The sequence below is a fragment of the Mizuhopecten yessoensis genome, unplaced genomic scaffold (assembly GCF_002113885.1).
Source record: "Mizuhopecten yessoensis strain PY_sf001 unplaced genomic scaffold, ASM211388v2 scaffold4505, whole genome shotgun sequence".
Taxonomy (NCBI): Eukaryota; Metazoa; Mollusca; class Bivalvia; order Pectinida; family Pectinidae; genus Mizuhopecten; species Mizuhopecten yessoensis.
Window position 1 is genome coordinate 95,956 of NW_018405580.1, and position 27,498 is coordinate 123,453.

A 27,498-nucleotide genomic window follows, 5' to 3' on the forward strand; every position below is an offset into this window, starting at 1 on the left:
CCCCCCCCCCCTCAACCTGAGAATTTTCTTAAACAATCATGTATTTTCACCATTTTCCTCAATTTTTCCCCACTTGGAAACCCCACCCTGAAAATTTGGAAACTCCCCCAGATAGGTCTCTGGATCCGCCACTGTCTGATGTATCTGTTTGTCTGAGGTATATTTATTGTACACCGGAAAATTTTCACTGAAGTTTTATTTCGCCTTTTTTGTCTGCCATAACGAGGGTGAATTTATCATTACAGCGAACATTAGCAAACAACATAATATACATAGTAATTAAATATAAAGGGCAAATCAACACTGGAAAATAGGGATTATTATGGTGAAGGGCGAAAGTTTGACTGGGCTAAAACTTCCTGGTAATAATGCAGGTTATCTATGTAGTACCTCTTATGTGTGTGATGTACTAGTGTGAGTGACGTACCTTGCCTGCATGTCGCGCGCCTTGGTCAGTGAATCCATGGCCTCCTCCAGTCTGTCCACCTTCTGATACACCCTGGCCAGTAACACCATGTACTTAGTGTGTTCCATCATCAGGTCAATGTCACCACCTACACGACAAGGTTATTCATTTTAGATTTTAAACAATTTAAAACTTTTAACCCTGGAACATTGCTGATTTCAGATCATGAACCATAAGGGTGGACTATCACTCTCTTATATGGATTAAAACTGAATGGTTGTTTCCCTCATATGCTATGGGCAGATCAGTTGTTGAAATGTTAAAGGAACTAGATACACTGAAACTATCTCCACAAAAACATTCTACATACCAGCTATAGCTCAGGAACTACACCAATGAGGTAAAAAAAGGACATTTAGATGACAGAAAAACTACACTGCAAAAGACATGGTTGCTTGTTTAGTGCTGTAGTGATTCTCCAAACTGAAAACCTCAACCTTGAGATACTGTATTCACTGCAATAAGTGTGCTCAAAAATTGGCTTAAGGGGAGAGGGAGTGTGAGGATAATATACTGTGAGTTATGATAGAAATAGATGTGCAACTTAAACCTTATCACTGGAGGACTTTCCATTGTGGCTAGAGTTTTGAAAATAAAAACTTTCATCAGTTTCACGCTAAATCAAGCAATAATTACCAGGCATACATCTCTGCTTTAAAGTGCAAGTACTTTTAATCATTGACTGGGAATGGTCATGTTTATCATTTCAATTCCTCCTGGAAAAGGGGGATGGGTGCTTATAGGAGCAGAGCTCATTATGGCAAACCAGTATTCTCAGATTTGAACAACTGATGGTGTACAGAACCTGCGGTAGAGAACCTGGAGTATAGTCTATGTAGGAGGACATTGTGTCCTGTGGTAGTGAAGACCTATTTCTGCAGTAAACCTGGTGTATATAGCTATAGTCTGTGTAGGAATACCTGTGTCCTGTGGTCGTGAGGCCCTATTTCTGGAGTAAACCTGGTGCATATAGCTATAGTCTGTGTAGGAATACCTGTGTCCTGTGGTCGTGAGGCCCTATTTCTGGAGTAAACCTGGTGTATATAGCTATAGTCTGTGTAGGAATTCCTGTGTCCTGTGGTAGTGAGGACCTATTTCTGGAGTAAACTTGGTGCATATAGCTATAGTCTGTGTAGGAATACCTGTGTGTCCTGTGGTACGTAGTGAGGACCTATTTCTGGAGTAGGCCTGGTGTATATAGCTATAGTCTGTGTAGGAATACCTGTGTGTCCTGTGGTACGTAGTGAGGACCTATTTCTGGAGTAGGCCTGGTGTATATAGCTATAGTCTGTGTAGGAATACCTGTGTGTCCTGTGGGACGTAGTGAGGACCTATTTCTGGAGTAAACTTGGTGCATATAGCTATAGTCTGTGTAGGAATCCCTGTGTCCTGTGGTAGTGAGGCCCTATTTCTGGAGTAAACCTGGTATATATAGCTATAGTCTGTGTAGGAATCCCTGTGTCCTGTGGTAGTGAGGTCCTATTTCTGGAGTAAACCTGGTATATATAGCTATAGTCTGTGTAGGAATACCTGTGTGTCCTGTGGTACGTAGTGAGGACCTATTTCTGGAGAAAACCTGGTGTATATAGTCTGTGTAGGAATACCTGTGTGTCCTGTGGTACGTAGTGAGGACCTATTTCTGGAGTAAACCTGGTGTATATAGTCTGTGTAGGAATACCTGTGTGTCCTGTGGTACGTAGTGAGGACCTATTTCTGGAGTAGACCTGGTGTATATAGCTATAGTCTGTGTAGGAATACCTGTGTCCTGTGGTAGTGAGGACCTATTTCTGGAGTAAACCTGGTGTATATAGCTATAGTCTGTGTAGGAATACCTGTGTCCTGTGGTAGTGAGGACCTATTTCTGGAGTAAACCTGGTGTATATAGCTATAGTCTGTGTAGGAATACCTGTGTCCTGTGGTAGTGAGGACCTATTTCTGGAGTAAACCTGGTGTATATAGCTATAGTCTGTGTAGGAATACCTGTGTCCTGTGGTAGTGAGGACCTATTTCTGGAGTAAACCTGGTGTATATAGCTATAGTCTGTGTAGGAATACCTGTGTCCTGTGGTAGTGAGGACCTATTTCTGGAGTAAACCTGGTGTATATAGCTATAGTCTGTGTAGGAATACCTGTGTCCTGTGGTAGTGAGGACCTATTTCTGGAGTAAACCTGGTGTATATAGCTATAGTCTGTGTAGGAATACCTGTGTCCTGTGGTAGTGAGGACCTATTTCTGGAGTAAACCTGGTGTATATAGCTATAGTCTGTGTAGGAATACCTGTGTCCTGTGGTAGTGAGGACCTATTTCTGGAGTAAACCTGGTGTATATAGCTATAGTCTGTGTAGGAATACCTGTGTCCTGTGGTAGTGAGGACCTATTTCTGGAGTAAACCTGGTGTATATAGCTATAGTCTGTGTAGGAATACCTGTGTCCTGTGGTAGTGAGGACCTATTTCTGGAGTAAACCTGGTGTATATAGCTATAGTCTGTGTAGGAATACCTGTGTCCTGTGGTAGTGAGGACCTATTTCTGGAGTAAACCTGGTGTATATAGCTATAGTCTGTGTAGGAATACCTGTGTCCTGTGGTAGTGAGGACCTATTTCTGGAGTAAACCTGGTGTATATAGCTATAGTCTGTGTAGGAATACCTGTGTCCTGTGGTAGTGAGGACCTATTTCTGGAGTAAACCTGGTGTATATAGCTATAGTCTGTGTAGGAATACCTGTGTCCTGTGGTAGTGAGGACCTATTTCTGGAGTAAACCTGGTGTATATAGCTATAGTCTGTGTAGGAATACCTGTGTCCTGTGGTAGTGAGGACCTATTTCTGGAGTAAACCTGGTGTATATAGCTATAGTCTGTGTAGGAATACCTGTGTCCTGTGGTAGTGAGGACCTATTTCTGGAGTAAACCTGGTGTATATAGCTATAGTCTGTGTAGGAATACCTGTGTCCTGTGGTAGTGAGGACCTATTTCTGGAGTAAACCTGGTGTATATAGCTATAGTCTGTGTAGGAATACCTGTGTCCTGTGGTAGTGAGGACCTATTTCTGGAGTAAACCTGGTGTATATAGCTATAGTCTGTGTAGGAATACCTGTGTCCTGTGGTAGTGAGGACCTATTTCTGGAGTAAACCTGGTGTATATAGCTATAGTCTGTGTAGGAATACCTGTGTCCTGTGGTAGTGAGGACCTATTTCTGGAGTAAACCTGGTGTATATAGCTATAGTCTGTGTAGGAATACCTGTGTCCTGTGGTAGTGAGGACCTATTTCTGGAGTAAACCTGGTGTATATAGCTATAGTCTGTGTAGGAATACCTGTGTCCTGTGGTAGTGAGGACCTATTTCTGGAGTAAACCTGGTGTATATAGCTATAGTCTGTGTAGGAATACCTGTGTCCTGTGGTAGTGAGGACCTATTTCTGGAGTAAACCTGGTGTATATAGCTATAGTCTGTGTAGGAATACCTGTGTCCTGTGGTAGTGAGGACCTATTTCTGGAGTAAACCTGGTGTATATAGCTATAGTCTGTGTAGGAATACCTGTGTCCTGTGGTAGTGAGGACCTATTTCTGGAGTAAACCTGGTGTATATAGCTATAGTCTGTGTAGGAATACCTGTGTCCTGTGGTAGTGAGGACCTATTTCTGGAGTAAACCTGGTGTATATAGCTATAGTCTGTGTAGGAATACCTGTGTCCTGTGGTAGTGAGGACCTATTTCTGGAGTAAACCTGGTGTATATAGCTATAGTCTGTGTAGGAATACCTGTGTCCTGTGGTAGTGAGGCCCTATTTCTGGAGTAAACCTGGTGCATATAGCTATAGTCTGTGTAGGAATACCTGTGTCCCGTGGTAGTGAGGACCTATTTCTTGAGTAAACCTGGTGTATATAGCTGTAGTCTGTGTAGGAATCCCTGTGTCCTGTGGTTGTGAGGACCTATTTCTGGAGTGAACCTGGTGTATATAGTCTGTGTAGAAATACCTGTGTCCTGTGGAAGCGAGGCCCTATTTCTGGAGTAAAACTGGTGTATATAGCTGTAGTCTGTGTAGGAATACCTCCCCCCTGTGGTAGTGAGGATCTATTTCTGGAGTAATCCTGGTGTATATAGTCTGTGTAGAAATACCTGTGTCCTGTGGGAGGGAGGACCTATTTCTGGAGTAAACCTGGTGTATATAGTCTGTGTAGGAATACCTGTGTCCTGCTGTAAAGCTGTCGTGAGGACTTTCTCTGCCTTGTCATACTGCCTCAGCTTCAGTAACAGCTCGGCCAGATCATGCCTGTAACACACAAGTGGGTAGAACTGTCAAAATCATTTACCATCACAGAGAATTGAGGTTTGTCATAATCAAAGAATATGGGATTGTCAGCCCCAGGCAAAGCATCCAAGATTGTCATCTGCTCCGGTTGCTGTTCTGACCGGGCCTGTGTAACAGTGACCTTCTTAATACGATCTTGTTCAAGCTCAACTTCAAAATCAATTCCAGAAACTTCTACACAATAAAATGTTGCAAAACCTCTTGGAACAATATCCTTTAGAGTACCTGTTCCTTTGTTGTCAATTGTAACCATGTCGCCAATGTTTATCTGGTCAGCCATATTTTACTACGGTGTAGTAAGTATAATTATTGCTTGTAGTGGCGCAGGAATATGTTCCCACGGTTTTGACCAATCACAGCACCTTTAGGTTTTTTACACGTGTGTAATACCATATTTATGACATGGCCGTATGACACAGTAAAATGGGCCAGTTATGTGATAAAGACAAGTAAGACTTTTGTACTGACTAATCCCATATTTAGGAACTAATTTACAGTAAATTTTAGTAAGAAAACCAAGTGTCAGGAAACAGTACACTGCCAGAGAAGCAAGACAAGTCAGAGATGTTGTGACAGGATCAGAATGGTTTGAAGGAAGCTTTACCTTGACTTCCTTTTCTAATCATTCATAATATTATGTTTTACAAAGAATATAAAACATAGTTGATCAGTCTGTGCTATATGATTTTGTGTTATAAAAACTAGTGTAATTTGCAGTATTTTGTGTTGATAATAAATTTCAACAAGGGATGCAAGTATTTTCAAGTGATCTTTCAGAGAAATATTGTCATATTGCAAGGTCAAATCATTTTGAAAAAGATGGATTGCCTACATGTACACACTGAACTTAAGGCAGATAAACATTCAACAACTTATGATAATAAATGTTTAAGAAAAAAATGCATCCCCAATATATATCTATGTGCTGCTGTCAAATTTTATGCATAAAATATGAGAAGCATTTTCAGCTCAAATTTAAACCTGCGCAAATTTCATACATGCATGAATTCCACAAGTTTGATGGTAAAATCTCACCAGACAAGCACTCACCTGAGGAAGGCCTGTCCTCCACTCTTCAGGGCAGCCTCATAATAGTTAATAGCCTAAAACAGAGACATAGCCAGCCAAATATCAAACCTGCTGCTGCTTTATTTAATGAAACACTCAGTAATTCATCCTGATAATAACACCCTACAAAAACTGCTTAATGAACTCTCTACCTTGAATTCATAAAAGAAATATAAGTCTAATATTATGTAAATATAATATTAGTTTCTTTCTACAAATTGTTCCCCTCTTATTCAGGTTTTCCACAGTATTGCCTCCATAAAAGTTGCCATGACAACCCTGCCTCTATTCATCAGTTTGACACCGATCTGTAGGTCAATACCTCTGAATCAATCAATCAATACAGCATGAATTTGCATGGTATTCGCGACCTTGAATATTTTTGTATCCCTCTTCCAACAAAACACATAAGTTATCTTCCACTACCTTTCCGTAGTTGTGGGTCTTGACAAGTGCCTCTCCTATCTTACTGGCTAACTGTGCATCACGTGGATTTTTCTTCAGAGCAGACTCGTACACGTCAATGGCCTTTTCCGGCTATGAACAAAGTTTACATTCAAATATTTATATGCATAACAACTCTGGGAAAGTCCAAGTATATTTTAGTTTTCTTGAAGGTGTCTGAGGTGACTTGATGCGTTCAATAGAAAAAAATACATAATTAAGTCCACAATATTTATCTTTTTCATAATTAACTTGAATATTCATCTTAAAATACCGACTCATTAAAAGCAGAGATGTAATGACTGATTTTTTAATCTGTTGTTCAGCCATTACTTTACAATCTTTTAAGAGAGATGAAATCTCCAAAATCAACTATAAAGGTCATTTTCCTATTAAGCAGCTTCTAATCATTTACAGGTACAAGTACTACTTATGGTTTTGTGTATACATACCTCCTGAATACTCATGTAGGCATCACCTAGCAACAGGCAGGTTTGAGGACTTGGGTGCTTGTCTACCAGCTCTCTGCAACAGAAAAACATCAGCAAACAAATATTATTCACTGGTAAAACAGAATAAGGAAAATATGACTTAACAAACACTGATTGGTTAAAACAGATCAATTCTTTTTAGTTAAAGAAAAGAAATTGATAATGTTGGACAAATCAAAGCAATTTTTGTAATATGTTTTGAAGCATTACCGAAATGACAAATGTTCACTGAATACATACTGCAAATTATGTGTGAAAAAAAACAACACTTACAGATAGTAGAAAGAGTTGCCTACCTGTAACAGCTAGCATACAGACGCTTGTCCTTCCTGTGAACCAAGTAGATGTCAGCCATCTTCTCACGAGCCTGGACATAATAGGGTTGATCAGAAGTCACATTCCTAAGCATGCCCAGTGCCATCTCTACGTCACCACGAGCCAAAGAGAGGTCAGCATTGGCAATGGTTATCCGCACCTCCTCTGGCGTGTTATTGAACTCATTGATAGCGTCCTGCATGACTTTGGCAGCCTCATGCTACAACAAAGGAATATAGGATGAAATGATATCGTTAGTTACTTTCTAAAATTAAATTTTATAAATCATAATTGACAAGAATTCTAATGCCTGATCTAGTTAGTTGTAATTTTATAACTGATCTAGTTCTAGTACTATTAAAACTCCAGTTCAGTTTATTAAATTGTCTATTTTGAGCTTATCCAATGTCTCCTTTTACATGGTATAGCTATCCATCCTCCCCTTTCCATTGCAGTAAGACCCACCTGTTCTCCCAGCAGTCTGTGTGCCTCTGCCAGCTCTAGAAACACCGACACTCTGTCATTGACACTGATTGATACACCTTTACCCTTCTTTGGATCATTTCCTCTACCTGTACAAAACAAACAAACACACTGGTAATTTTTTTTAGCATGCTTGCCAGTTAATCTAACCAAAAGAAAATCATATACTTATTACAACTTAATAATTTTTTAGATTAAACATGATTAAATAATTACATGGTCTGACTGTATTGTTTACACTCTTACAGTGTCAACTTTAATTTCCTGCTTAAAATCTTTGAAACTTGTTCAAATACTATTGATGAAAATGACCCTTTTCTATGTTTCTATATGTGACCTCTCTTTGCTGTAAATACTGCCCACATACCAATGGTTTTGACCCCTGGTAATGTCATGGCCATCTGAAGTGTCTTGACGGCCTCAGCATGGTCCCCTTGTTTCTTGAGAATGCGCGCCTTAATGAGGTGGTACAGAGGAGAATCTCGAACCTGGCATAGAAGGCACATGTTGATATATAATTATTTCACTTGAGCAGATTGTCAATCTGTATCATTGCCCTCAAGGTGACCAAGGAACAGAGTGTCTAAATAACAGTACAGCAGTATAGAACATAAACTGAAAGATCAGAAATTTAATGGTTTACAGCCCAAAATAATCAAAGTACTGTAGTAAAGTTTAAATTAATAAAATACTAAACCCTTCCTGTGTTATTATGTACCTTCAAAGTACAATTTACTCATCCCTTCTTCCATCTCTATTTTCTTAGTCTAATCTTCAAAAAAAAATGTATTGTTCTGTATAAATTAATTATAAACTATAAAGAGGAACTGAAAATAGTTACATCGTGCCTACCCCTGATCAGCTGCCAAGAAGGTAGGGGAAATAACTGTTCTTTGAGCTATTGAGGATCATGTAATCTTACACCAATTTCTATCATTTTGGAAGTCACTGTAACCTACACTTTGATATCTGACCTACCTTTCATACAAATGATGTAGCCTTTGTCACCTCAACTAAATCAAAGACGGCATGTTAAATAAGGACTTTACCTTTAGCTTGTATTGATAGTCATCTGAAATACAAAACTTACCTCAAAGTTGTAACTCAGTCCCACTTCAAGTGATTGGTTAGCTAACTTAAAGTTGCTTTGGTGTAGGTGGATCTATTTTAAACAAGAAAATATTACATTGAAGATCATGAATTTCAGAATCTGTCAAGATGATGATGATGATGATGATGAATAACATAATTATTTAATAATGTTTTTTTAAATCACTATTTTTTTTTATTTTTTATTTTTTTATAAATTTGATTTTTTTTTTTTTTTTATGTTAGCACAGAGAAATAATAAAACCTGGCATTCCTAATACAGAAAAGAATCGAGGGCTGTTAATCTTTGTGAAAAGAAATGTTTGTAGGTTGCATTTAGCTTTTAAATTAATAACAAATTATTTTCAGCTCTTGAAACCTGTACACAGCAGTAAAATCATTCATACAAAATTAACGTAGAAACATAACGAATATATTGTAACATCTGAAGTCATTTATTATTTTTAATAAATTATAACTACCACTACTTCTGTGAAACTTGATATTGGAGAAAACATTAATATTTTTAATGTGACATTAACTTTACTGTGTACTGTGATACTAACCTGTGCCATCAGTATGTGGGCGTCAGAGAAGGTGGTGTCTACTTCTAAACAATGGTTCAGTGTACCTTGGGCCCCATCAATATCACCTATACAACACCAAAGGAAACATTTACCAGTCCCATCAACCACAATGATTTCTCTCAGACATGTGTATCCTCTTAAGGGAAAATACAAGATATATGATAAATAACACCTCTGTGAGACAAAGTGAAATGGAATAGTCCTTAAACATCTATTGTTCCAATTAACACTCAGTTTAATTTTGATCATTCTCTGATTAAGCAGCCTGGCCTGTGCTTTTGTTTGGTAAAATACTGTAGCTCTGTATAATCTGACTTAATCAACAAGATTAGTTTTGACTTTTTAAGTGGTAATTTGCACTGAAACTGAACAACAGGTAAAACCTTAAGCTTGATATGTTCTTTATTTATGCTTAACCTGTTTTCCCTCCCTTGTAAATCAGGGAATACGTTTATAAGATTGAATACCTATTACAAAGTATCTATATATGTGGATGCACAATAAACAAAAAACATTAGTAATGGCAAACCTCTGGAGAAGAATAAAACAGAAACCACAATTCTTTTATTTTATTTATGGTTTTATGATAATGATTTTTCATGACAAGTTGTAATGAAGTCTGTACAAACCCTGGAGAAACTTGATCCTTCCAAGGTAGTAGAGAGCCTCCAGTAGTCCTGGCACAGCCCTGGCCAGTGGATCTAACACCTGGTTACAGCGCTTCAGGACGGGGCTCACTGCCTGACCGTTCTGTGGGGGCTGGACAATTCACAAAACAGATCATACAGTACACATTAACAGTACACAAAACAGATCATACAGTACACAAAACAGATCATACAATACACAAAACAGATCATACAGTACACAAAACAGACCATACAGTACACAAAACATATCATACAGTACACAAAACATATCATACAGTATACAAAACACATCATACAGTACACAAAACAGATCATACAGTACACCAAACAGATCATCCAGTACACAAAAACACATCATACAGTACACAAAAACAGATCATACAGTACACAAAACAGACCATACAGTACACAAAAACAGATCATACAGTACACAAAACAGACCATACAGTACACAAAAACATATCATACAGTACACAAAACAGACCATACAGTACACAAAAACAGATCATACAGTATACAAAACAGATCATACAGTACACCAAACAGATCATACAGTACACAAAAACACATCATACAGTACACAAAAACAGATCATACAGTACACCAAACAGATCATACAGTACACAAAAACACATCATACAGTATACAAAACAAATCATACAGTATACCAAACAGATCATACAGTATACAAAACAGATCATACAGTATACAAAACAGATCATACAGTACACAAAACACATGATACAGTTTACAAAACAGATCATACAGAACACAAAACAGATCATACAGTACACCAAACCGATCATACAGTACACAAAAACACATCATACAGTATACAAAACAAATCATACAGTATACCAAACAGATCATACAGTATACAAAACAGATCATAAAGTATACCAAAAAGATCAAACAGTACACCAAACAGATCATACAGTATACAAAAAAGATCATACAGTACACAAAAACAGATCATACAGTACACAAAAACACATCATACAGTTTACAAAACAGTTCATACAGTACACAAAACAGACCATACAGTATACAAAACAGATCATACAGTACACAAAACAGACCATACAGTATACAAAACAGATCATACAGTATACCAAACAGATCATACAGTACACCAAACAGATCATACAGTATACAAAACAGATCATACAGTACACAAAACAGATGATACAGTTTACAAAACAGATCATACAGTACACAAAAACAGATCATACAGTACACAAAACAAATCATACAGTACACAAAACATATCATACAGTACACAAAACAGATCATACTCCTATGAGTGGAGACGAAGATGATCCAATATACAAATACCTTTCAATATAATTAGTCAAGTACATTATCTTGATAAATATACTAATGGTTAGATACATAATATATTGCACAAATGTACATTATACAGATGGATATTACATAGATGTATAAGTATATCATTTGTATAAATTTGACAACATCAAATTGTCTACACTGTTAGAATCACTTCCTTGCCCTATATTCCAATTATAAATCATTTGTATCTTATAAACATATTATGTTTGCAAGGATCCAGTGTTATGTAGGAAGTAACTGTTGATATTACTTCTTTGACCCATATATTATTTGTATTTCATATATCATGTGAAAAGACAGTTGTAGCACAATTGTAGAAATAATTCAATGTGAAATTAAAATGATTAACTATCATTGTGCTAACTCTACAACCTACCGTTTGAGGAGCAAACTGGAGGTAATCTTTGATGATCTGTAGCAGGAAGTCAGGATTCAACAGCAGGTAATAACGGTTGCCTAGAGGGAACCCCTGACAATACAAACACAAGATGATGTACTCATATAAACTGTTATCACTACGGTCACAGGGTATAACAAATAGACATCAGAGCAAAAAATATCTTCCTGTAGGTGGATGTAGCATTTTTATTTTAGATGTTCTTCCACATATCAAATGTTCTTTAAAACAAGGTATCTGTGATTTTTTTTCTAGTTTTTACATTAAAGTTTTATAATATACGACAATACACTTACCTAATACAGTTCAGAACAGAATATACAGCACTTCAAAACACATCTTGATTGATACATATCATAGAAGTGATAGTCTCTATAATCGTGACTTACCAGTATTGAATTTTAACCACTGTAAAAAAAAAGAAAAAATCTGTGCTGATACTTATGCATCTGATCCAGCAACATCAAGAATTAATTTTACAAAACAGTACAGTCCTCACCTTCAATCCCTGGAAGTGGACTTCTATGGCAGAGTTGAGCAGCTCAATGGCTTTCTCTGGCCCCTGACGACGCTTGATTGCTAGCAGCCCACTCAGGTAGGACAGCTCCTTAGGAGGAGAAACAAAACAGTTACAGCTGGGGTAAAGTTATATTTTGGGATACACACAGAAACAGCAGGATATATTTGGGGATACATACAGAAACAGCAGGTTATATTTGGGGATACACACAGAAACAGCAGGTTATATTTGGGGATGCACACAGAAACAGCAGGTTATATTTAGGGATACACACAGAAACAGCAGGTTATATTTGCGGTTACAGATAGAAACATATAAGGCTATAATAGTGGAGGTATACATGATGGCAGAAATATATTGAGGGTTATATTTGGGAGTATGCATAGAAACAGGGTTATGTTTAGGGGCATTTTTGAAGCTTTACCATAATACATTTCATCAATAAAGAGCAAAAATAGTTTGTAAGGCTTAATATGAAATATGTGATTTAATATGATTTAGCTCAGATAATTCAATTTAAGATAAATGATTTAATTCAAACAAAATATTCTATTATTATATGCATGAAAATTTCTCGCAATCACATTGGTCGGATCCTATACACGGACCAGTCCTCAAAAACTCATGTTGACTGGTTATCCGATGAATATCAATTTCTAAATATAGCCTATATGGAAATTCCCCGGAACCTGTCGTAGCGCAAGCGCAGTTAGACCGGAACGAATATGTCAGACGACAATAGAAGATGGCTGCTGGTGAACGTTTCTCCTCCGTTACATCAGAAATTACCAAAACTATTCGAGGATAAAGATGCTGTTAACATAAAAAAGGCCATTGAACACGCAGTGCATGTCCTCCATGCTTATCTTAAGAAAAATAACCTGATGATGCCTTCGAAAGCTACAATGCAGAACTGTTGAATTCAAACTTGGCTAAATTTTACACGGAGGCTCGCGTACGAAAATCAGAACCTTGATTTTTGTTTTGTTTTATTTTTTTGTTGAAGCATATAATAAAACAGTTATGGGCTTTAGTGCTGGTACCAGCACAAAAGTCTATAAATGTATATTAACAAATACTACAAAATGTATTTTTTTGAGATACATGTACTATAGGCAAGATTAATTGATAAGCATATACTGTACTATAAAAATGTTACACATGATCAGTTAAATTATCATCAAAATCAACTTGTTATTTAAAATAACTTTAATATTTGTCTTCCAATCTGACAGGTGTGTCGGTGAATCTATAATAATGTAGTAACATTATATAATATAAGCTGTGATGTGACTAGGTGGGAGGACAAATTTATCTAAATCAGTATAAAATTTGATGTGAATATGTATAACACCCTTAGTGCTATATGCTACCTTACACTTTGTACTTGTGATCTGTGTTAGAGTTATCCCCCATAAAATAACTTCAACAGGGCATTATTTGTTAATTCAGGATTTATAACGTCTTACCAATGCATCTGTGTGCCTTTCAAATGTGTTAACAAAAAAAATAAAAGTAACTAGAAAACATTAGTCAGACATCAATGTGCCCCTTGGCCCTGTGGTAATCTATGAATAGTAACGTCAGCCTTGACCCACTGTGTTACAAACTCATCTCTGTTATTCACATTCTTGACCTTCATACATGTATAAACTTTGATGAAACTTTGTTAAGAAATGAAGTTGGTAGAGTGGGTGGGTAACACTATCCCTCCCCGCACCCCACCCCACCCGCCAAAATGAAATGGCAGGGGCAATAGAAATACTTTACAGCTTTGTTAGTGTTGAGTTGAACTCTTGTATGTTATAATAAGGTAGCATATGTCCTTAAGGATATAGAATGTGAAAGCTCCAGATAGAGGTTTTCACATTATCACATTTTATTTTTTTTACATTGTGACTTTATAAACTAAAACTCATTGTAAACCAAACTAATAAGCAACTGGTCATGAGTTTTGGTTGTTGATGTCTTGGTTCAAATTAATTTTGAAAACTGAGTTTAATAATTTCTAATGATATTTTTCAAAAGAAGCAAATAAATATTTAGTCTTCAAATAGTTTGAACTCTTCCAATGATTGATTAACATGATAATTCTGTAAATTTGTTTAGCCAGTATATAATAGGTACTAAAAGAAAATGTGAAGGTATTTTGTACAGATACCCGGTAAGATACTAAATAATAATGTACGTGAACAAGTGAGCCGGCCCTTCAGACAGGTGAGCTAGATGTGTTAAAACATTGTTAACTAAATAACTACATAGTATCACATGATCACTAGAACCTGTTCAACTACTACTGTCCCGTGCTGGTATTACCTTCTCAAGTTCCTGTGTAGGAGTTAAGGAAATACAAGTCCTGATTAATGGAATGATGGCTCACAATTTCGTTTTACTGTTGCACATCTGTGTTGACAATTTTAGCTTAAACTGTCTTTGAGAAGTCTTTCGACACTTTAAATTTTGTGCTGACACTAATCAAATCTCAAATTAAATAATTGTAATCAGCCAACAGACTTTGTTCATACTCGAAGCATAATTACTCAACTTGCTGTGTGATTTTCAATCATAATTAGTTAACATACCTATTTGTATAAGGACAATCACATTTTTGCACATGAAATGATGGTTAATTTATAAAAGGATAAAGTAATGATCAAATGATGTGTGCGTATATGGTCAGAGGCTGCTTTAGGCTACGTTTCCATCATTTTTTAATCTTGAGATATGTATTCCACCATATTATACACCATAACAATTTACAGACATATTATATGTATACTGATTATACTGGATATAGTGCTGAACAGTCTGATGTGTAACTGTTGGTGTACTGGCTGGGCAGAGATTATGAAACATGCCCCAAGTGGAAACCTGTAGTGGATAATTATGCGGACTGAGAATGAGACAAGTCCAACATCTCTCCAAGAGTCGCCCATGACCAATACACCTTACTGTTTGCCACTTGAAAATGTAATTGGACGTATATTCATGTCTACTGCAATGCCTTTAAACAACATGACTTAAATCATGCCATTATTTAAATAAGGTCATTCGTTTTTTTTCGAGTGCAAAATTTTGTTAGTGATGCCTTGTTTTCATTTCACCAGCAAGCCAATGCCACATCTGATTTCATTATTTCTAGACAGATCAATGTGGATGTGTGTGGATACATGGCTCATTTGTTTACAGTTGGGATAATGAGGAGGCTTTTGGAGGAGTATTAATTGCTTGTAAACTCATTCAGTATGATTCACCCCTATAGACACATTTGAACTCTTCCAATACAAAGGTTGGAATAGTTCATTATAAAATTTCAGGGGTGAATGAGTTAATGGTTGGTTGGAAAATTACACAGTACATTTACATGATTATCATTAACAAATCATTAACAAGTGAAAAGTGTTATGTAGCTGAAAGGGTAGAATGTCAAATATTAACTGTTGTTAGTTTCCACTACTGGAATAACTATATATAGTATATGTTCATATATTTTCTATTATGATGAATTACCTCTCATTACAGAGAGCGGAAAGGATGAGAAGTTCAACAGTCGCAAACATTTCAAAGCACACAGTATAATCAAGTACAATAATACATTACCATATACATTTATAAAGATTTATTCTTGAATTGACAGCACATTTATAAACCTGGTATATTATATGAATAACCATGAAAAATTTGCAAGAAAACCATTAATGTTACTACTGATTATAATCATGTGTAGAGTATGTCTACAGTTTAGATGTGTCAACTTGCTGTTACATTTATTGTTTCCTTCTTAAAATAACCCCACAGACAAGGATAATTTTATCAGTAAACTTACGGCTGACTTGCCGATGCTCTGCTGTATCTCGTTGAGAAACTCCAGCTGTTGAGCTGCCTCATCCAACTGATCTTCTAGGAGCTGGCATCGGATGATCCCTGAATCACACAAATTGATTATCCTAAGTTAGGGAAAGGAAATACACTGTCTCTGGTACCAAGTGATATGTGACATCATACATGTTTTTGTATCAAGCAACCTGGAACACATCTACATGAGTTTATTGTTCATTGCTAAGAAAATGACAAACTCTTCAGTTATTGTATTGTACAAATGAGCTTCCTTTTAATTTGCTATTTATTAAACGAGTCTAAAAAGTTTTTCATTTCACCAAATTAGTGTTCATGTTACATTTAAACAAGACAATTCGGCAAATTATAGTCCCCCACCGAATGTGAAATGCACAGATGATAAATTTGTGCAGGAACTAATTCTATATATGAATATTTGACAGACCCACCATATACAAAACGGAATAGTGTCAGTGCTACTATTGCAAATACATCTGGTGGATGTTTACTGGTTAGTGGTACCAGTTTACTATTAAATTGCATCTGGTGACATTATACATTCTACAGCGTTTCATTATTGGATTGCATTTAGTGGTATAAATGTGGATAGAAGTTCTAGTAACTAGAAGTGTAGGAGATAGAGCCCGGACAATTTTTTCTTTGATAAAGGTCAAAGGTCAAAATGTAGGTCACAATGACCTACTTTTGATACACGACACACCGCCTCACCAAAGTGAACCCATACACCAAGTATGAACAGTTCCAGTGACTAGTAGTGTAGGAAGGACGGACACGACGCAAAACTATCGTCCACCTCCCCCCCCCCCCAAACCCCCCCCTGGTTGTGTGCTTATTTTGCAATTAGAATGGGATTTGCCTAGATCTGCTTTCATTTCTGTTCTATACTTTCAGAAAGGAACTTGAAGAGTTGTATGCATTTTGGTACTAATGGGTTATCCTTCTGTTGTGAATAGTCACGTGTCTATGACATTGAATTGAATTGTGTGTATTGATAGGTACCGGGCACTAAGAACAGCTCTACTCCATTTCACATGAAACTTTAGTTTTAACAGTATAGATAGTAACCAAACTGGGATTCAGGGTAAAAACCGAAATTGGACTCCTATCTGATATGTGATGGTAGGAAACAAACTCTGAATCAAGTTTTACCTGTGAGGGCAGCCACACTAGTTTCGTCCATTTTCATGGCATTCCTATAACATCTCATGGCATCCTTGACCTTGCCCTGAAGCAGTAGTTGGAAGCCAAGCTCGTTGACATAATCAGCAGTGTCAGGGCTCTGTTGGACACATCGCTCCATTAACGTGTAAGTCTGTTGTAACACCAGCTGGTTCCTCCCACACTGAAACAAGACAGATGTAACACTGCACAGCACTCAAACTTGATGTTAAAATGGTTATTTTTGATGATGGAAACTTGTTACCTTGATCAGTTTGGATTCCATTATGTATGTTGTAGGCCATTGTACTTCATACTAGTATAACATCAGAACATTGAAAAATGTACCCTTGATTTTACAATTTTAGGAGTTTCTCTGCACAAATAATAACAATATTTACTGAAAAGAAATTGATTTGTATTGAAACTAAGTCCTGATATTTTGCATGTTTGCATGAATACAATATGAATGCACTGGAACCTTGGTAGATTCCTGTAGAAATAGATAGAAATTTGAATCTAACTATATCATATTGAAATAATATTAACACAGACTAAAATTGTAAAAAAAATGTTTCAGCTATCATAAAGGATATCTTAAAAGTCCAACCTTGATAAAATATTCATATATTTTAAGGTCGAAATTTTCCATTTTGTTCTCAATTCCTTTACACACCTTTCCCAATATATTACAACACCTTGATATATCACCAATGTCTGTGCCATACTGCGATATATGTTGTCATACTTACTATCCTACAGAACGACTGTGCCATGCTGTGATATATGTTGTCATACTTCCTATCCTACAGAACGACTGTGCCATACTGTGATATATGTTGCCATACTTACTATCCTACAGAACGACTGTGCCACACTGTGATATATGTTGTCATACTTACTATCCTACAGAACGCCTGTGTCATACTGTGATATATGTTGTCATACTTACTATCCTACAGAACGTCTGTGTCATACTGTGATATATGTTGTTATACTTACTATCCTACAGAACGACTGTGCCATACTGTGATATATGTTGCCATACTTACTATCCTACAGAACGACTGTGCCATACTGTGATAGAGACTAGCACTCCTTGGCTCAGTTCTGTCTAAAGTTGTTATTATGTCACCGAGTTTGGTTGAAGCCTGAAATAGACAATTTCTAATACAGAGTGGTCTGTACAACTTCATAATGTTTCAGTTATGGATGATTGGAACAGTATACAATACACAAAGTAAAATTTCAAAGAGATATGAAAGAGAAGTGTGATTCTTCTCTTCTGCTTGAGCAATGTGACTGAGATACTGAAGAAACTAAATATTACACACTGATTTGTAGATAGTGTAAAATAGACAATTTATCTATCTGTGTTATCAATAGTCAATGGCTTTCAATTTCAAACATTTCATTTGTTCATTGTTAAATTTTAGTCAATACGTTTTCTACATTGGCAACTCTGATAGACTGTTACTTTATCCTTTCAGCACCTGCATTTGTAAACGTGCATACCACTATTGGATAACAGGAAATTAAACTATCAAGACAGTGAAATATAGCCAGTTAAAATCAAAGAAAGAACACATGGTTGGTTAACAACCAAATAAGATATTCTTTAAGACGTTCATCATTATCTTTTGCAGACTAAATCTTGATCTTAAGCAGCAAAACAGTATTTACTGGACCAACAGGAGTAAGTGGGTGCTTACCTCAGAATAATTTCCTTCCCTACACAACAGGTACAGGGTCTGGTACCGCAGAGCCTCCAGACAGTGCATGTCCTGGCCGAGGGCTCTGTAAGTATCACAAACTTTCATTACAGACATTGTAAGTCCAGCAGACTGAAAACTCTCTTTAAAATGAAAAAAAAATCCATAACTATCCAGTCCACGAAAAAAAACTTGAATTATGTCAGTGTGACATTAAAGCCGCTCACCACTTTAAATTTAATTGCTTCAGTAACACGTTGAGCATCAATATCTACTATAATACTCTGTATTCTGCTAATTGAAAATCAGGTCATGTGATGATGTTGCCTTTGGAGTTTCCAAAATCAATCACCTCTTAAATGATGCCTTAAAAACATTTCTACCTCTACTCTTTTTCACCCTCTTTTGTGACGCATTATTGTAATTTTCATTAATTAGCATCCTCCAATGATGTGACATGAGCATTTACATGCAGAATGGCAATCGGTGAATGGGTAATAAAGAATAGGTGCATTTTGAAAAGAGACATTGAACTCCTTTTATTTATATGTATTTTTTATTCATATTAATAATAATTACTAATATATGTAGTGACTTTATTTACTGTCATTGAATATACAATTCATCACAAAATCTCACAAATGCTCTTGGAATATATTTGAATTTTCATATTTCTCAATGCGACTTTACCTACATAAGAGTTATTTCCCTTACACCGGATTGGATAATATTTTGACACAGCGCGAATTCTTGTCAAACAGCAGCGGCAGTTGTGTCATGTTCTTAAATTGTTACATTTTCATATATAAATACCCCAGAAATAGCATGCTGTGTTACAGAAATGTTTGATAAGCAGTTCACATATCGTCTCGTCTTAGAGCCACGTCCGTGGTAGCAACGATGGTTTATTACCGTTATCAACCTAAGCACAATATGATCAAAATAGAGGTTATACTTCATCACGCATACGGTTTATAATATATATTTACTTCTTCCTTGTACTTACAAAATATAAAAAGCTAGACCATAGGTGGTGGGCACGTCTATCAAAAAAAATTGAATAAATAAAACTAGACGTGCCAACCACCTATGGCTAGACCGGAAAGATGTGTGCTTTCTCGAATCAGAGTCACGAAAACAAACACTCCTCAATCCAAGTTGCTAAAACCCTCAAACCTAGTGCATGCATTTCACCACCACAACACTCATAGAATGCACCGGAGATAAACATTTCGTTTGGAGAGGAGTATCAGAAGAATTTATGTAACCGACAAGTGAGTGTCAGAGATTCTACTTTCTATTTACGATAACGAAACTATATAGCGGATGCATGCAAGACTGAATTATGCGCACGCACCCGAACGGAAGTGGGTCCGTCACTTCGTTCTCTGGACAGAATCAATAAGCCACTCAGCTCTCGCCAAGAGCAGCTTAAAAAACATCTGCTTATTCAACAGTTAACAATACTTTTCACAATGATTCTACCTGCTGACCCTTTGACCTGTGACCCTTGAAGCCTGATAATGAGCTGATCCAACTATCTGATAAATGTATGACCATAACACATACTTTGATGTCTTTAATATTCTAGTTTACATCATTTGGGTCAGTCCTGTTCCTGAAGTTACTGCTATATCGGACATGATACCAGTACTGCAGTACCTTTACCTGGCCTTTGACTCATTGACCTTTAACTTCTATCTGACCCCAGACATTACCTCTGTGCTGTCTCCACAGTTTGGTCCCAGTCCTGAAGAGCCAGCTGGAGCTTCATCTTCTCCACAAGAGCAGGAATGAAGGCAGGGTACCCCACGATGACCTGGTTCACCAGCTCCAGTGCTCCAGTGTAATTATGGCGCACCTCAAAATATTTAGCCTTCCCAAACAGGGCATCAATGTCTCTGGCTCCCTCATTACTACCAGGACCAAAAAAGTACAAGTAAGGAGGCAGTACTCAAATTGGATCACTTATTGCAAAAATACTTATAAATAAATAAATGTGTCAACAAATCAGTTATAACAATGATGTAGTCTTGGAATAGATAGCCATGCACCATTTTTTTGTCTACAGATGATAAGTTTTTAAGTTCAGATAGCACAAGAAAATGAATTCAAACTCAAATGTCAGTGTTTTGATTACGTTTAAAAAAAAAATGGTGTGTGCAATGACTATGCATTCTGTTTTGGACCATAGGAATAATTCACACTATAGAAATACTTTTTGTCATAAATTCTTAAGGTCATCATAAAATGTTAATATGCTGACAAAAAAGTATTCATTTGAAGTGTAAGATACTGCGGAAACGCTGATAGGTGACTTCAAAGCGTTCTATAAATAATTCAAGTGAGCCCCGGGTGCTAATTTCGTTTGTAAGAACACCCAGTGATATTCTTCCTTTGATAAAACCATAAATGAATATAATCCCTCCTCAGATTTTTCAATGAATTAATAAAATAATTTTATGGTGATCCGATTTCGGCACTGTTACCTTATCCTCAGATTTTGTGAAAACTAATCACTCTGTTATACCATAACCCTAGTCTGAATGTACATCTGTAATCAGTCTCTAACCATAATAAAACTGGCAGAATGGACAATAAGTAAACAAAATCAATGCCTTTGCCAATAAGAGGATATGGTAAGACTACCGTTTGGATTATATATCAACCTAGAAAATAATCTCAACTGTTCTGGACTAAGACAGAATTATTCATGAATATCAAGTAACCAAATAAGCTTGATGAAAATTAATTTTATCTTTATATCTAAGCCAATCAGAGTCCATGGAAGGCTTGGCACCTATCTTGGATTTATAATCAGTATGAAAATAACAGGTGAGATGATATTTCGCACAAATCCTTTGGTTAACAATGATTTATTTATTACCCATGTTGTGCCAAACACCTCTGCCCTCCCAGGGACACCATATTCTTTTTAATTACAACGTTGAATTCCCATGGCCCAAGGATACTTCAAAATTGTCAAATTACCCAGGTAAAAAAAAAATCTCACATATACTTAAGGAGCAGAGGTACTTCATACTGAATAGGAAACACTTCAAAGACAACTCACGCAATGGCATCATCGAAGTATTTAATGGCCTTTTTGGGGTCTCTTCCACTGTTGAGTTCCACCCAGCCCTTCATCACTAAACCCTACAACAAATGTTAGGAAAGTGCTTGTTTGACAAATGATTTTGAGATAAAGCTAAACCATCATTACAAATCATATGATGTCCAGTCAGATGTCACCTCATTTCCTAGAAAGAACTATCTAATACATATATACATGTATATAATGTAAAAAGAAAAATTCTCAACATTGAGTCTTTTGCAATATATGACTATGAGCCAATGACTATTACATGTATATATATATATTTATAATTTGAGTAGCAAAATACAAATTTCTAACATAAATCTTACATGGTAATGCAACTTACTGTATTTTTACATCAATTTGTGAGGAGTTGTGTGTTAGGAACTTTCACTAACATTTACATGTAATCAGACATATTTCACATGGGTCATCTCTGTCAACGTTACTCCCGTGAAGTCAATCCACACAAAAAAATATTAGTTTGAAGTAAATTATGAAATATGGGATCTTTTGCTTTACATTACATAACAGCATAAATCAACAGGTCAAACTTTTAACTTGTTTCAAAATCATTTTTTTTATTGATTTGGTTCAGTATTGTTTAAAGTCCTATCAACATCGCTGGTCATTTAAGGACGGCCATTGTTTTGAATGAGGATTTAACAAAGCATGGGATAGCATAGGTCAAGAAACTGAATACAAAATTCTGTAAAAGTGAAATATGACAGTATTTAATATCGAACAGTAGTAACTTTTAACATACATAACTTAGCTTTTTACAAATATTTCACAAATATCACAAAATGAATGCAATATTACCTCCCTTGCTATGTTAAATTGGCATTCAAAAGCAATGTTTGGAATTACAGCTAGAGCTTAATATGTGGTTTCTATGGACCAAATGTTGTTTTTGGTGTGTTCAGTTGATGTAGACTGTCAACCATATACTCACATCCTTTGTTGTATTCATTTTAAGCATTCTATCAATGTACTCTCGGGCCTTGTCAAACTTTCTACTGTGGAACAGAAACCAGGCAGCATAGTACAACCCCTGAAACACAAAGGAATAGGCAATGTCATAAGACAAAATTTATCTTAAAAGTATCAGTGTAAGTTTCCCTTCACACATGCTGTATATATTACGGAATTAAAATTCAAAAATATATGTTCTGCAAGCTTCTACAGTTTGTCTGAAACTTTTAACAATATGGAACAACAGTCCTTGCATTTTGTTTCTACTTTGACTTTTCATGAACAGATTTCTATTTTATAAAGGAAGCCTGCACAGTTGACAAGTAAATTTGCTCCGTTATACATTCCAATTCAACAATCTGTATGAATACAAAAATATGAAAAATATGACTGGAAAACAAACATAGCAGAATGATCAATATTAAAAAAAAATGCTATTTTTCAATATTGATTTTCACAGCACATAGACTCAAGCATTTAGTACTTCTTTTTACTAAGTCATTTAATTATCAACAAAGCAGGTAGATAACAATGGGCCTTAAACAGTACCAAATTTTACACCAATCAGACTTTCTCTAAACATTCCAAAAATTTTAATAATAATGTTTTTTTACCAATTCTCCAGCCTGTTTTCTTTCCTCTTTCAATTTTGCATCAAGATCTTGCAGTGCTTCTCTATCTGTAAAAATGAACAAAAAACAGATACTAATGCTGAAAATACAATAATTACACAGATTTGGACAGTGATCATATTTTGGTGACTCAATTTTTGTATAAAGACAGTCAAACTGCTCTCTGTATTATCCTCAAAACTTACCAACATTCTGACTTTGTTTGTGACCCAGCATTAGTGCCATGACAGAACATAGATTGACATCACGTTTGTCTTTCAGAAGGTCAAGCTCTCTCATGCCTTCCTGCGTACGACCTTGAAGAAGAAAGGAAACACTCAGCATAAAGAGTACCTCTTCATTCTTAATTTAGATTACAAGAAACTTACAACATATATATGACCTCATAAGAAAACAGGTCTTTGTTTTTATAGTTAATATCTATTTTGTTTACTAGTTCCAACATAAAATGAACTAGCCTCAGGTGTTAGACTAGACTTGAGTAAATATATTCATTCAAAGTTACTCTTACTTGAATTATCTGTCATTCCAAATTTGGCAAAATATGTCATTTTCATTCATGATAATCAATTAAATAAATGAAATTTCTGATACTAAGCTTTAGTATACACTGCTGCATTTTTTTTTATCTGTAACTGTAGATGTTCCAGCAAAGAAAAAAGGGGTAGGCAAAACTTCCTTTATTTCACTACAGGGATGTGATTGGGAAAATCGAAGTGAAAAAGGAAGAACATGCCCAACCCCCTTAAAATTATACATTTTTCAGAACAAATCAAGATATTTCAAAATTATTGAAAAGAACAGAAAAGAAAAACACTGTTATCTATACAACTCTAGAAACCATTATTTTACTAGGCTTGATTTTTTTCTCACATTATTGATTATTTTGAGAATATTTTAATGTCTCTATCATGTCGGGACAAAATCTGTACTCTATGGTATTTGTGCAGTCACAAGTTTTCATAGGCTTTTGCTAGGTTCAATTAAAGCCAAAAAATCTCAATTTGGAAAAAGGGAATTTAAGTACTCTTAATTTTAAACAGCAATTCAGTGATTTACGTCAGACAGACATTCATTTCAGAATGTTCTGAAGAATTCACAAGAATTTCTCCAATTCAAATGGACCCTACTTGACTGGAGTGCGTCACCTGCTCTTGACTGCAACCATATGTTTATGTTTAACTATATTTTGTTCAATATTAACTATAGGTATGTGGAGAAAGTGTTACAGTATATATATATGTAAATCAAAGTATTCTTGTTTTAAGAGTTATTGCATGAAAATAATTTGTGCAGACGCCGCTGACACATTGATCCATGTCACTTATGTTTTGTAGGCGACACAAAGTGAGAGGGAAATTCCTTGGTTGAAACTGTTACCCTGTAGGATATAGGAGTAGGCCCTGAAGAATTTAAGAACAACATCATTGCTGTATTTTTGAAGTCCTTCAGTTGCAGCATTTTCCATATGACAAAAATACCCCTCCCTACAGTAGTAGTTGATCTTCCCCTGCAAATGTGAACAAAATCTGAGTCAGTTTTTCATAACAGTGAACACATATATATTTGATCATTCAACTGCCTTACATTTTAAAGAAATTTGGCTGCATGGTACCGTTTCACGACATTTCATTGTGACATTGATATCATCTTGTAGCATTTCAAGTGCAGAAAAACCTTGGATATCAATAAAAAAAAGGGGCCGTTGTTGTTAAAATAAAATGATGGCAAAGAACGGGCCAATTTTAGTTTTGAGGGGACAATCAAATGCCCTTAATCTTTAGTGTTATTCCTGCAAGTGGTGACTATATCATTTTACACTGGCTCTGATGGCAGTTGTTACCATTGTGATACTGATGTTGCTTACATAGGCCTAAATGATTCATAAATCAAAGCTGTATGGGCAAGTGCAGGTGCTTTTTGTGAAATATGTTCAACACTAAACCAAATATCATCAGGATGCCAATTAAAAATATGAGTCCTTGATATCATTATCGAATATATTATTTGTTTTCACTGTTACCTGGAACAGTCTTTTGACTCATTGAATATCCTACTCTAGGATTAAAGCATTAAAGCCATTTTGGTCTCTTTGGAGTATAACACATAGATAGACTACTTCAACTTCAACAGGATACTCTAAAACGTTCAATATATTGAACATAAGTTAGAGGCGTCAGAGAGAGCGGTTAAAAACAAGTATTTTTATTTTTTATTTTTTAGAACTATATATGATAAAGGCGACATGTACGCTTAGAATTTGTCAGAGAGGAGATTTGCCTTCAGTGTTGAGAGGTCTGCACTGTCGGCGATGAAGGTTGGGAGGCTGTTCCAGGTACAAATTGTTCTAGGCCACAAGGCTGTTTATGATTTTATATAGTAATATGGTGGAGGTCATTTTACGGCGTTGTTCAAGGGATTGCCAGTTCAGGGTTTGGAGCATTTCTGTAACACTACTGGTGTAGTTATAGCACCCAAGGGTGTACTTGGCGGCTCTTCTCAGCACCATTTCAACTTTATGGGTAAGGTTTGCCCGCCATGGATCCCAGATGGGGCTACAGTATTCAATGTGTGGGCGGACATAAGTTTTATAAGCTAACTCTTTTGTTTTTACATTGGTAGTTTTAATATTTCTCCAAATGAATCTTAGGGATGAATTTGCCTTGTTGGTAATGTGGTAACGACTAGTCATTAGCTTTTGAGATGTTGGATTTCTGGTGGGATGATAGATGAACTGCTGGCATAGGCTCGGGGATGACAAGAGTCAGAAACATAAATGCAGGAACGTTGAATTATATGACAGAAACCGTGGTGGCACTTGTGCAAAACATCAACAACCTGACAACTTCAGTTTTTACTTTAGTTGCCGGTAACGTAACATTAAGTTGTCGTGTCTTATTGAGGCAATACTGAGTGAATCGCTGAAAAATATTTAATAAGCTGAAGGCAATATTTAGCTATACTTACGATGATAACGGGATCAATATCCGCCATGGTGTTGTAATTTGTTTATTTATTTTTTACAAGTTATATCGTCCCTGGCTTCAATCGGATGTATTTCAGGAATTTCCTTAATGCGCATGCTTTCAAAAAGTTTTTCTTCCGGTAGGTCAAATTATGCTACACGTGGGTGTTTGAATAGTTTCGCATTGTAATAATGTTCCTCAATTGTCTGTCATCTAATCCCCACATAGAAAATACAAGCGCCTTTTATTTTTGGTATCTTCGACAGAAAACACAATTTAAAGAGCAGTATATCGTACAGAACCTGTCGAGACAATGCAAAATATGACAATCCCCTTCGCGTCACAATCAGTGACCCGTGACGATCGCTCCATGACAATTACGGCAACAAACCCATGCGGTCGGGTCTGTCGATATTCCCTATGTAGTGGCACATAGGCTATCATTTACCTTTGATCAGCAGTGCGAGCAAAGAGATTATTTAATCTGGGAGAGGTGTGAGGAAAAAGTGAAATGTCGCGATACGACAATAACAGTGGACCGTTGACTCTCATCCATGATCGTAAGTAAACGATTTTATATTGATTTTATATTATTTTTTTTTACATTTTTTTGGTTTTATTGCTTTGATTTTATTTCATTATTTGCTTTGCTGTTCCAAATTTACTTATCGTTAAATATATCATAGGCTATTTTGAGACAGTATGATTATATAAAGGTCTATACTGTAGCTACATTATTTGCAAAGTTATAATAGGATCGATTTAAAAAAAAAAAAAAAAGTTTAAATATCAGTAGTTCAAATATTATATAGTATTGATTTCACGGGAATAACAGTTTGCACTTAAAAAGCATACATAACGCAAAAGACAGCTTGATGCGAGTCTTCTCAATTTGTTATTTTTTATCCATTCATAGACTATTGTTATAGAGTA

The 27,498-nt window shown here is 36.0% G+C and overlaps 2 protein-coding genes across 4 annotated transcripts in view; one reads left to right on the forward strand and one right to left on the reverse strand.

Annotated features, from left to right (window-relative positions):
* Positions 1–26,664, reverse strand: part of LOC110449120 (tetratricopeptide repeat protein 21B-like) — a 50,689-nt gene extending 24,025 nt beyond the window's left edge. Inside the window, exons 1-24 of the mRNA XM_021495755.1 lie at positions 26,567–26,664; positions 24,980–25,109; positions 23,785–23,895; positions 23,582–23,646; positions 22,948–23,046; positions 21,969–22,051; positions 20,614–20,811; positions 18,896–18,980; positions 18,236–18,334; positions 17,175–17,367; positions 15,994–16,091; positions 12,147–12,254; positions 11,627–11,719; positions 9,880–10,009; positions 9,230–9,315; positions 8,665–8,736; positions 7,942–8,062; positions 7,557–7,663; positions 7,073–7,311; positions 6,738–6,810; positions 6,268–6,378; positions 5,824–5,876; positions 4,649–4,734; positions 428–554 (exon numbers count right to left, since the gene is read on the reverse strand). Coding sequence (XP_021351430.1) covers positions 428–554; positions 4,649–4,734; positions 5,824–5,876; positions 6,268–6,378; positions 6,738–6,810; positions 7,073–7,311; positions 7,557–7,663; positions 7,942–8,062; positions 8,665–8,736; positions 9,230–9,315; positions 9,880–10,009; positions 11,627–11,719; positions 12,147–12,254; positions 15,994–16,091; positions 17,175–17,367; positions 18,236–18,334; positions 18,896–18,980; positions 20,614–20,811; positions 21,969–22,051; positions 22,948–23,046; positions 23,582–23,646; positions 23,785–23,895; positions 24,980–25,109; positions 26,567–26,593 — 2,594 coding nt within the window. The 5' untranslated portion in view covers positions 26,594–26,664. The remainder of the gene's footprint in view (positions 1–427; positions 555–4,648; positions 4,735–5,823; positions 5,877–6,267; positions 6,379–6,737; positions 6,811–7,072; positions 7,312–7,556; positions 7,664–7,941; positions 8,063–8,664; positions 8,737–9,229; positions 9,316–9,879; positions 10,010–11,626; positions 11,720–12,146; positions 12,255–15,993; positions 16,092–17,174; positions 17,368–18,235; positions 18,335–18,895; positions 18,981–20,613; positions 20,812–21,968; positions 22,052–22,947; positions 23,047–23,581; positions 23,647–23,784; positions 23,896–24,979; positions 25,110–26,566) is intronic.
* Positions 26,665–26,922: 258 nt separating this feature from the next.
* Positions 26,923–27,498, forward strand: part of LOC110449121 — a 93,030-nt gene continuing 92,454 nt past the window's right edge. For all 3 annotated transcript variants that reach the window (XM_021495756.1, XM_021495758.1, XM_021495759.1), the window contains exon 1: positions 26,923–27,125. In XM_021495756.1, coding sequence (XP_021351431.1) covers positions 27,077–27,125 — 49 coding nt within the window. In that variant the 5' untranslated portion in view covers positions 26,923–27,076. The remainder of the gene's footprint in view (positions 27,126–27,498) is intronic.